Genomic DNA, 12,431 nt, shown 5'->3' with positions numbered 1-12,431 from the left:
CATGGACGTTGCCCCCGGCGAAGACCCTCCAGCAGACCCCTCCGGTGAGCGTCCTCCTCCTCCTCCTCTCCCTCGACTTGACGTGGTCCCGCCGTGGTGGCTCTCCCTGCCACCCCTGCGCGGGCGGCGGGCGTAATGGAAAGGCGGGGGCATGGGGTTTGGATTCATTCACGGATACTGCATTGCGTTTGCGTTGTGGCCTTGTGGGGAATAGGAGGGTGGGCTGTCTGGGATTTAGGGTTTTTGTCAGGGGCGAGAAGACCACATCCATTTTGGATCAGGGGGGAAGGCTCACCTTTGCTCCAAATTCGGACAGCAAAGGGAAATGGTCAGATTTTTTTTTCTTTTCTGAAGGGGATTGACTAGTTTGGACCAAACCCTGTAATGCTGATTGCTCAAGTTCAGAAATTGTGGGGGCAGACTACTTCCTTGACCCGTGGAGCCTGGAGATAGAAAAGAAAGGATTCAGGGGATTTTTCCCACGCCGAATGGCAACTATTTGCCCTAGCCTTCTGCTTGAATCAAGCTAGGTTACCAGCTGCTTTTGTTTTTCCTTTCTGGTTTCTTCGGAGGAAATACCGCTATAGTGTTTGCTAAAACACATTTCTAGGAAGTGCAAGGATGGAATCTTTTTTTGTATGTGAAATCGGTGAAGCAGAGATATCGCTGGTTGTGATTTAGGTACTCTGCTCAGTTGTTTATGTGACCTGTACGTGGCATGCACTCTAAATCGACGCTTTCTTATCGTGCCAAACCATAGGGAATGGTACTACTCCCTCCGTTCCAAAATAGATGACCCAACTTTGTACTAACTTTGTACTAAAGTTAGTATAAAGTCGAGTCATCTATTTTGGAACGGAGGGAGTAGATGCTTATAGTTTATATGGAATACTGAAATAATGTTAACATCCCAGTGTACCATTTGGAAGTCATTTTGACTCATATTACGAAAGCTGTTGCTTGAGCATGATGTAGGCTGACAATTAGCAATCTTTGCGCTCTTCTCTGCAAATAGCATTTGAAACAAGTTTTGTGGCCTGAACCTGCTGTTTTTGGACTTCTATTGTTTAGCCTGAGAGCTAGGGTGAGGGGAGAGGTTGATTGCCAGTTGCCACTAAAACCATCCGTCTGAGATTGAAATTTAGGGTATCTGGGGCCTCTACTGGCTTGTCGGCTACCGCCTTCATAATTACTTCCTCTCTATAGTGGATTGCTTGTTTTGTTTCTGCAGCTTTTCTCTTTCATTGTAACTTGTTGATATCAATCCCCTATTTGGTATGCCATGCCGAATTTCACTAGTTTAGAAAATAATTCTTCTACTTTATTATCTTGTCTACATGTTGTTCTTTGTTTTTTTCATGAGTATTGTTCTTTGGTATGCTGGATATGGACATATGGTCATGGGTGTTATTGTGGTGATCTATTTCATGCTGGTACATCGTTGTTTGCAAGCATGTGTGAATATAGTTTGCCCAGTTGAAGTATTTCCACTGCCCTTTACAATCACATCACCTTTGTGTTTTTCTTTTCTTTAGACAATCTTTTTCTCGGTATTCTGTGCATGATTAGAAGCAAAAACAGTATTTGAGTTTTGGACTGAATTTACCGTAGGTGATATTTCAAGTTTATCTCTACTAGCTACTAGCTACTAGCTTTATGCATACAGTTTCATTACTAGTTGAATTGGATTGTACCAAGCGAAATACAGAGCTTGATACCAAAAATAAGGATACCTAGTAAACCTATGAGAAAGAATTGATGAATAAAGTGCCTATTTGTTCATCAATTACTATGCTTATGTTAAATAATGGCCGCTGCATTTTATGATCATTATAGTTTTCCACATGATACTGTCTGTGCTTCTACTTACGATTGCCTTGTATGCATCCCACATTTTTCTTGTCCACCTTGCATGTGGCTTATCTGGAACATCAGAAGTGATACTTCCATTGCTGTGCAAATTCATTTCTTCTCTCTTATATGATAACTAATCAGTCATCTGTTATTGTAGGCATGTATTACCGCAGAAAAAGGAAGCGTTCCGACCCCATCAATAATCTTTCACTTACTGGAAATAGGGTTCACAGTTGGGGATGTGGCAGTGTTACTGAGGAGTGGGATCGCTTGTATGCTCAGAGGGTCCAATTATTGACTTTCCTTTCGACTCTGCCCGAACCTGCTCTGAGTTATGGGCCGAGTGCTGGAACTAATATGGCCAATTCTATCGAGCAAAGAGAAGAGAAAAAGAGTGTAATAGTTCTTGATTCAGATGATGAAGATGAAAGCACAGGAGCACACGAACAACTGACGCCTGAGAAAAACAAACAACTCACACCTGAGAAAAATAAACAGCTGATACCATCAGAACAGGCTGGTGCTCTCATGAGGGTGGTAACCGAGGGAATTGATGAAGTAATAAATGAGACAATGCCTGTTAGAGACCAAAACAGTCAAATTGTTCCATATAGTCCAAGTGCAACTTTAGTGAATCAGTATCCTGTTACCAGCTATCAACCATCAGCAGTTCTGTTTGAGAGAGTTATATTGCAGAAAAGACCTGAGGAGGAACGTATCCATGATCTGGCTGTATGTAATTTTCCCTTGCAATTTTCTACTGAATTTTTACTAAGAGTTATATTGTTGTTTTTGTTCTACATGCTTGTACTGACAAACTAGTAGTATCAACATTGCACTGCCTCATCAGTATCTCTGAAGGACACTGCGAAACTGTTGTCTTTGTTTTCAATTTTTTTTAATGTTCATCCATAATTATTTGTCGCATCTTAGTTCACAAGTACCCTTTGTCTTGCACTGAAAATAATGGAGTATAATTGTCTGATATTTGCTCAATCTATTCCATTTCAAAGCTGAAAGTTTTCATCTTCCAGCCGTAACTCTTGCTGCTCAATGTAGGTTGCTACCCATAAGGAGAAAATAGCAGAAACACAAGTTCTCCCTCCACTGCCTAAGGAGAGAAAAAAACGAAAAGTTGATCCAAGCTCCCAGGTAGATGGGGATGTTGAAATTGTGCCAAGAAAAAGAAAAACAAAAAATGAAGCAAATCCAGCAGTATTTGATTTGCCCTCAGAACCTTACAATCCTGTGGGGGAAGACGAGCCTGTGGAGGAAGATGAGCCTATGGGGGAAGATGAACCTATGGAGGAAGAGCATATACAAGAACAGGAAAGTGATGGTCTTGAAGAATTTTGGAATGAGTACTCGGTGGCACTTGAAAGCTCTAAGGTACAAATTATAATCAGACTTATGACTTTTGTTACTGCAGCATTTTGAAACATGCCATTTTGTAATTTAATAGTTGTGCTTATAATTGCATGCTCTGTCTGCAAATTGATTCAACTTGTAAAGTTTGAGGATAGATGAGAGCTTAGCTCAATAAGAGAAATCTGCGTACTTTATTTTCCCTAAATTGTTTATTTGGATTTATGTTGTTTGGCATAACGATTTAGTTACATTTATTGGCCAGCTCGACACACTTGAAGAGGCAGCCAATGAGAAAGAAGTGGATGAGAAAGAGGTGGACAACGCCTGCAATCATGATATACAGATTCATGAAGATCTGGGCCATGTATGCCGTGTCTGCGGTTTGATTGTGAAAAGGGCTGACACAATCATTGATTATCAGTGGAGAAAGGTATCTTATTTGTTTAAGATATGTGATGATGCTTCTGTAACTCTGAGGCCGTTTAGCAACATATGTATTTTTAATTTTTTGGAAGTTCTTACCAAGTATTTTTTTAGCAACAAGCAAAGTGGCCCACAGGAACGTGTGGGATCCATTTGGTGTGCTGAAACTGATTGCAAATACATTTTTTATTTTGCATTACACTATTATGTTGTTTGAACAAAATCTGTTTTTATAAGAGCCAAGTGCCTAAAGGGGCACAATATGCCAATCATACATGAGAATTAGTCCATGCCATCTTATCCGACAAAATTGACACATTTGCTCATGCCGCAGAGCCTGACGCTGGACGTCGTGGGTTGTTATTTTGGTTATTCCTGTATTTCCAGCATGAAGAAACTTTTCTAGTATAGCGCATGTAGTTGTTATTTTCTGATATTCTGTATCTACTGCTATGCATTATAATTTTTCAGAAATGTCATGATGGCATAATATAAACTTGAGAAAATTCCTTATTTGACACCATCTTAAAGTCTGCTTCCTTATTTGACACTGGAAAAGTTTTTCTTCTTTATTTGACACAAGTTCTAAATTTTATTCCCTATATGACATTTTCGTCCATTTTAAGCCTAAATGACACCTGAAAAGACTCTTTTGCCCCTCATGTGGTATGTGTGTGGGGGGCAATAGCGCACACACGCAGCATCAGTGCGAAAGCAGAAGCACCCACGCATCAACACATACACATGCCCCAACACACACGCACGCGCACACACACGCACGCGCGCGGGCACACACACACACGCACACACACACACGCAGCAACACACACGCACGCAGCACACACCCACATACACACACACGCAGCAGCACACATGCGCACACACATGCAGCAGCAGCACACATGTGCGCCTGCACCCACACACGCAACAGCACACGCACGTGCGCACACATACCACATGAGGGGCAAAATCGTCTTTTCAGGTGTCATTTAGACTCAAAATGAACGGAAGTGTCGTATAGGGAATAAAATTTAGGACTAGTGTCAAATAGGGAAGAAAAACTTTTCCAGTGTCAAATAAGGAACCAGATTTTAAGACAGTGTCAAATAAGGAATTTTCTCTATAAACTTTGGAATGACTTGAAAGTTTAAACGTATGATTGGACCGATCAATTGACATTATGTTCACCTCATGTCAGGCATCAAGGTCAAGATCATATTTCTCTGAAAAGCGTTCAAAGGATTCTGACGAGATTGTCACTGGTGATGTTAGAGTCGCTGAAGAACTCAATGCTTTAGACATTGCTATTCATCCAAGACATGAAAAGCAAATGAGACCACATCAGTTGGCAGGTTTCCACTTTCTGGTCAAGAATTTGGTCTCTGACAAACCAGGAGGTTGCATTCTAGCTCATGCGCCTGGTTCGGGGAAAACATTTATGCTAATCAGTTTTATTCAGAGCTTCTTGGCCAAATATCCCTCTGGAAGGCCTCTCGTTGTACTCCCTAAAGGTATATTAGGTACATGGAAAAGGGAATTTCAACAGTGGCAAGTGGAGGACATACCACTGTATGATTTGTATTCTGTCAAGACCAGAGCAGAGCAGTTGGAAATCCTTAAGTCTTGGGAAGCCAAAAGGAGTATCCTCTTGGTGGGCTACACTCAGTTCTCTTGGATCATTAGCAGTGACGAGGGTGGCGCCGTTGCAGCTGGATGCCAGGAGAGGTTGCTTAAGGTCCCGAACCTACTTATAATGGATGAGGGCCATTTACCTAGGACTGAGTCAACTAATGTGCTAGAATCACTGCAGAGAGTACAAACTCCACGTAAGGTGGTCCTATCTGGTACACTTTTCCAGAATCATGTCTCAGAAGTGTTCAACATTGTAAACCTTGTACGCCCAAAGTTTCTCAAGAAGGATTCATCTCGTCCTATCGTTGCTCGTATAATGAGTCAAGTGTCAATATCAGGTCGCAGGATTTCAAAAGAAGACACTGATAAATTCAATGAGTCGGTAGAAGAGACCCTGCTGCATGATGGTGACTTCACGAGAAAAGTAAATGTCATTAGAAGTCTCAGAGAACTAACAAAAGACGTGCTTCACTACTACAAGGGTGATATCTTGGATGACCTACCTGGCCTTGTAGACTTCAGTGTCTTCTTGAAACTCAGTCCTAAGCAGAAAGAAATCGTTCACAAGTTGGAAGCCTATGAGAAGTTCAAAAAAAATGCAGTAGGAACCGCCCTGTACATGCATCCATGTCTGTCTGAAATGTCAGAAGTTGCAGCGGCAGACAGGGCTTCCAACTTGACGGATGCAGCTGTTGATAGTCTGGTCCAGTCTATCAACGTGGCCGACGGTGTGAAGGCCAGATTTTTCACCAATATCCTGGCACTTGCGGAATCTGCAGGAGAGAAGGTCCTTGCTTTCAGTCAGTACCTACTTCCCATGAAATTTTTGGAAAGGCTACTGGTTAAGACAAGGGGCTGGCATGTAGGAAAGGAGATGTTTGTGATCCGTGGTGATAGTAAATGTACTATGGAAGAAAGAGAACTGACAGTGGCTCAGTTTAACAACTCTGCTGATGCAAAAGTCCTGTTTGGCTCTATCAAGGCATGTGGGGAGGGCATCTCCCTGGTGGGCGCATCGAGAGTGGTCATTCTAGATGTTCACTTGAACCCCTCCGTTACCCGTCAGGCAATCGGGCGGGCATTCAGGCCTGGACAGCAGAAGAAAGTGTTTGTCTACAGGCTCGTAGCAGCTGACTCTCCGGAGGAGAACACCCATAAAACTGCGGTCAAGAAGGAGGTGATACCGAAGCTGTGGTTTGAATGGAGTGAGCAGCGCTGCACGTCGGAGGGCTTCCAGCTGAACGAAATCGACATCGACGACTGCGGGGACGAGCTGCTGGACAACAGGGCAATGCGCCAGGACATCAAGGCCTTGTACGCAAGGTGAAGGCAGGCTGGCTGTTGTACATACACCGTGTACATATGGCTTGCCGATCGTTGGAGTTTTTCATTGCTGCTCTGGGAGGTGTCGCGGCATAACAGTGTTGATCCATCTATCTACTTGTTTTTGGCATAACAGTGTTCATCTATCTATGTGATTATGTGATTGATTTGTCGATCTTGAAAGAGGTGTCAGTGGGATGGCGCTTTGATGTGGCTGGTTGGCTCGGCTGTTGTGCCGCTGCTCCTGCATACTGTTTTCATCAGAATCAGAAGGATAAGTTCCCAGTCTGACATTCAAAACCACCGCCGCGCCGCCACCACCCACCAACACCGTATGCCGCGACACCTCCCAGAGCAGCAACGAGCACAACCATGACCGAAAAGCAAGACCACGACGCGCCCACCGCCCACATCTCTTTTGCCTCCGTTTCGAAAAAAAAACAAAAAACAAACAAACCAAGCACATCGCACCTCCGCCACAAGGGGAGGATGGTTACATCAAATTCCCAAGTGTGATACTATTAGACAATGTTTCTGAATTTCAATGGCACGCAAAATTCCGACCAACGGTCCGACCAAGTTGAAGATTTTGGTCATTTCTTGGTGGTTGCAAGGATTAGAAAAGACTTGTTATGCAAATTTTCTATAATTTTGCTTAGTGTACCGCCTCTCTGGATTTCTCCATAGAGATGACACATATGTGATGTAATCTGATGATGTTATTAGTACACACATATGTGAGTATTATTTTTTATCCCAACACGTTCAGAAAAATAAACTCGTTGGTTCAAATTATCCGCACACCCGAAAGCCGCCCAAACCTAAGAGCAGGGCGCTCGTCATCTGACCTCCCTCCGGACGAAGAATACAGACTCGCTCGATCTCTCTACCCAAGCCGTCAAGGTATACTCATCATCGTCATAGGCGTGTGCTTCTCCTCCGCCCGCCCTTTATGCCGGCGTGGTGTGCAGATCGATCTATCCCGACTTGGATCAACCTGCTGTTCTACTGGACGAAACCCTAACCGCTTGAATTGTTCGGAAGTGTTTGTCGTGGCCTTTTGTTGAGCTCCACTCCGTTCCTGTCACTTTACGGCATGCCGTTTCCTTTTTTTGGGTGCAAGTACGAGTAACAGTTTAATTTCCCCAAAAATGTTATGGATTAAGTCCATGCCTGTTAAGTCCGCCACAACTAATCCATTCCTGTCACTTTACGTGCGCTCTTTTTCGTGATTTAACTTGACCAACAGTTGTAGAAATATACATAACTGATTTTTTTTTTAATATGTGAAAGGTTGTTTGGCTACGGATATTGCTGATATAGTTTTTCTGACGCATAAGTCATAAGTCATAACCCATGTTTAGTTGGTCAAATCTGAATTTCAAAATGTGTGCGCACCACCAATGAAGTATACCCTCTAGTTTGGACTACATGAGTTAGGTCACACTAGCTATACTGTCCATTAGAGAACGGAGTGTGTAATGGGTTCGTGAACACAACAATATACCTACTCTGCTTACTTCTGATTAGTCACTACTCGGATTTGGATGACACACTGGGTTTCGTTCCGTCTATTCAAGGTTGGTTGGAAAGATGCCGAGAGACAAGCGCAGGCCGAGAGGCTTGGATCAAGTACAAAATGGAAATGACTCCAAGAGAGTGCTTAGGTCAAGTGAGTCACTGATTCCAAGGTTCTTCACCCTTTTACCTTCTTCCATGCATATGTTGAAAAAAACTCAGCATTCTGTTGTTGTATCATAATTTGTTTCCAGTTAACTAGCTAGGACCTTTCTGTTCAGGTAGCATCTCCAAGTCCAAAGTGGAGTCTGCCAATTCCAGTAAAACTGGTGAATGTGCTGGCAGTGAACTCACTCAAGTCGACGATGCTTTATGTGATGGTGATAATACATACTGATATGTGCACATTAATTAATTACCAGATATGCTTCTTTTAGGATTATGATGATTCATAAACCAACGCTACGTACGTATTGGTTGATATCATGATATTCCTGTATGTATGTAGGAGACACGGTGGTACTTGAACGCACAACTGGAGGTTTCGTTGCATCGTCAGATGGTAAAAGCAAGATGAGCGATAATTTGGCGCTTGCCGATGCTAGTAAAACTGATGAACGTCCCTTGACTGAGGATCTCATTAGACAAGCTGTTTCAAACTTCAAACCAACTGTCGTATCTATTGCTTCATTCGATGGTGATTATATATACTGTTACCATATAAGATTATGATTTAGACATCAACTGCAGTGTGTGGTTGACATTAATTATGAGGTCTCTGTAGGAAATACCATGCTGGCTGAATGCACAGGTGTTTGCCTTGAATGCCCAGATCCTAATACTTCAAGGTTTCTGACTTCACTAAGCTTGTTTACAGCATCAGATGGTAAAAGGAATAGCAGTGATCGTGTCAGGGTTGGTGCTGCTAACTTATCTCTGCTCCTTTCCCTTATTTTGTGCGCGTTAATCGTTCAGTGTAACCGTCGTCGTTCCGTTTTATCACTGCATGCAGATTCAAGTACGGTCCCCAAATGGTCGAGTCGTCAGTGGGCAGTTAGTGTATTATGATGCATATTATGGTATTGCTTTTGTCGGCACCCAGCATTTGCCTGGCTGTGAAGTAGACCATTGGCTTGTGCTTGATCATGACAAAGAACTTGAGTCTAGTAGTGAGGTGGTGGCGTTATGGCAATCTTTCAGTTCAGACAAATTGATGGCCAGACACGGGCAGTTGATTGGCACTACAGATGGTGCAGTCCACAAGCTTATGTACAGTACATGTAAAATCACTAGGGTGAGCTCTGATGTTCTATCTGGTTTTCCTACAATGTTCTAGTAAATAAATGTACCATGATATGAATGGCTTATTAATCTATTATTTATGCACTGAACCCTATTGTTCAAGACAGTATAAATTACATTTTTGCCTTCCTTGATTGACACTTCTAATCTGTCTTAGGCTGGGTTTGGAAGCCCTCTCATTGATTTAGATGGGAATTTTGTTGGCATGAACTTCTATCATAGTCAAATGACCGCGGACCGTCAGCAAATAGTGATTACTCCCTGTCTTCCGCGGAAAATAATTCTAAAATGTATGCAGCATTCTGGGATATTCAGGTATGTAAATCTAGACTTGCACTATCTTTCCCTGCCTATATTCCCAGTTTGAATTTTAAGGCATCCAATTTGCATGCCAAACAGCTTTCAAATTTTGCTAGTATATTCCCGTATGCTGGCAGATTGCATATCTTGTACTGCTGTATATTTTAACATCTGTAAACGTTTCTCCCTGTAGCTTAATAAGTTATGGCATTACCTACATACTTTCACCCGCATCAACTGTCCTGTTAGTATCTGTTGTACTCACCCTGAACTAGATTATTTTCAGGGTTTCTACGACACTAATATATGTTCGTAAATGAGCTTATTCAAACCAGAATATGAACAGCCAAACCTATATTTCTGACATCCCCGGATGTTTTGTTCCTCATTTCCTCAGTTTTCCTTTTCTTTTCTCTGAGACATCTGACATATTTAACCATTTGGATCTACTTGCTTCTTGTTGTATCTTGCCCTTACTTCCTGTATGGTCTTTGGTATCTAGTCTCTGTGAATTTACCACGGCGCCGGTTTTTCTGCACTGTACTGCAGGCTTGAAACTGAAACCAAGCAAGGGGGTGATGATACGATAGAAAGTAGCCTGATCAAGATACATGAATCTTGTACACGTAGTAACTACTATCGGGACGGTGAGCAAAAACACGCTGACTAATTAGAACTACTGCATTGTGTGCTATCAGCAATTCATATTTATCATATTTTTCTAATGCCCCATATCAATAATTATCTGTAGGTTTCTTCGCGATGAACCCAGGTTAGTTTTCTGGTTGTGCCTGTTATTAGCATACAACTATTATGTGGTGTGCTCTAAACCGGGAAACTACCGCCATGAGGATGCCGTATGGCACGAGGAGGATATTCAGGCCAGAATAACAGATTGATGAACCATTTTCTTATTGCTTGATTGATTATAGTCTTTTCTTTTGCAAAAATATTGATTATAGTCTTATAGATACATATGATCTCTAAGTAATAACCCAAAGGATGCAGAACTGATGTTTATCTCTAATATGACCTCTTTCATATCTAACATTTCTTCTTCTATTTAATTATTATTATATATTTTAATTTGGATATTCCACAATGACTGCATGGATGAAGTGTAGTCTTTTGGTTTTTGAACAGAGCTAGGGTCCCGTCGGACCCATCTATTAGATAAGCATGGAAGTACATATTACCTCTTAATTGACAAATAGCAAACCTTGGTGCAAATCAAGGCCTTGGTTGGTGCTGCGAACTTTTCTCTACTCTTTTCCCTTGTTGAAATCATGGGAAGCCTGGCACCATGGAGCCGAAAGGACGAGTATTTAGCTAGTTCGAGTTATTTTTTGAGTCGTTGTCATATTTGAAGGCTTCCTAATGTTTATTATGTGCCGGATTTTCATCAGATATGCCAGGAGTTAGTTTTTACTAGCAATTTATCATCTTAGTACTGGGATGGTCACTACTTGCTTTTTTTTGCGTCAGAACATGAAAAATATATAAATGAAACCACAAAATCCCATGGTTACCCCTTGCCAGATCCAGTACAAAGTGAGTTGTTGCTGTCAATTCTGCTGAATACATCCTCACATTTCATATTTTGACAAGTAAATTCATGCACTTTATGCATGTTTTGAACAGAGTCAAAGCACATGTATATGGTCAATACTTTTGAAGAGAACTTTGACAAAGATACATGGACTAAAGTCGGAAAAGGCGTTATCTCAAAAATGTCTAGAATTGTTGTCCCACTTGCTTCTTTCAATGGTGACTGTACTGTTATACATTAGTTACATTCCCGTAATTTTGTTTAAATCAATAATTAATAATTGAAATTGTGCTTGGTGTAGGAAATGCAAGGTTTTTTGCTTGCAAAGGTGTATTTATAGGCAACAGTAAACGCTATCAAACAATTCTGACTTCAGCAAGTTTGGTTCGAATTTCTGGAAATAATCCAATGGTTCATAATAACTTGCGGGTTGTTACTGCTGTTCACTAGTTTTTATTTGTTCATTCTAAGATACCGCTTAACTGTAACAATCTTATAATGCAGATTGAAGTACGCCTTCGAAACAAACGTCAAGCTATAGGGAAATTGACATATTGTAATTTTTGATTACAATATTGCTCTTGTTAACATCAAGGAGACCATCCCTCCGCCTACGATAGAACTCCAGCAGCCTCCTGTTACCACTGGTACTCATGTAAGGGCTGTAGGGTGTCTCTTTGACAATTGCAGATTAACGGCCACAAATGGGAAGGTGACTGAAAAATGCGGCACATCGGATTGCGACGAACTTCGCATATCCACTTGTAACATCACTAAGGTATTGCATTGTCAGACTTGCAATTTCAGATATCCACCTGTAAAATCACTAATATGAGTAACTTCAGCTTATCGAACTACATCTCAAGTCATTAGAGATATCTTTTCCTGTGTAACCCTTGCCTGGTGTCGTTTTTTTTTTGGTAGGCTGGGATTGGGGGCCCTCTTATTGACACTAATGGGAAGTTTGTTGTAATGAACTTTTATGGCAACGAAGAAACTCCCTTCTTACCAGCGAGTACACTTTTGAAGATCTTGGGGGGCTTTCTTGGAAACTGGTGCACCTTCTATACTTGCATATCTTTTGTAGACTTTGCGTGCAACTTCTTTTGATGGCGTATCTTTTCCTGTACCGCTCTTTCCACTTTTCTCGTGCTTAGTGTGC

General features: G+C 41.7%; 1 protein-coding gene across 1 annotated transcript; it reads left to right on the top strand.

Annotated features, from left to right (window-relative positions):
• Position 1: 1 nt before the first annotated feature.
• On the top strand, positions 2-6,816 carry LOC125528145 (protein CHROMATIN REMODELING 35-like). Its single transcript, XM_048692652.1, has 5 exons — positions 2-44; positions 2,012-2,586; positions 2,914-3,243; positions 3,485-3,652; positions 4,844-6,816. The coding sequence occupies exons 1-5, from the start codon at positions 2-4 to the stop codon at positions 6,602-6,604; spliced, it is 2,877 nt and encodes a 958-aa protein (XP_048548609.1). The 3' UTR covers positions 6,605-6,816.
• The last annotated feature ends 5,615 nt before the right edge of the window (positions 6,817-12,431 follow it).

This window comes from Triticum urartu, unplaced genomic scaffold (assembly GCF_003073215.2).
Source record: "Triticum urartu cultivar G1812 unplaced genomic scaffold, Tu2.1 TuUngrouped_contig_4668, whole genome shotgun sequence".
NCBI classification, from domain to species: domain Eukaryota; kingdom Viridiplantae; phylum Streptophyta; class Magnoliopsida; order Poales; family Poaceae; genus Triticum; species Triticum urartu.
The sequence above is the reverse complement of the archived record's forward strand: the minus strand, read 5'-3'. Positions and strand labels throughout refer to the sequence as shown.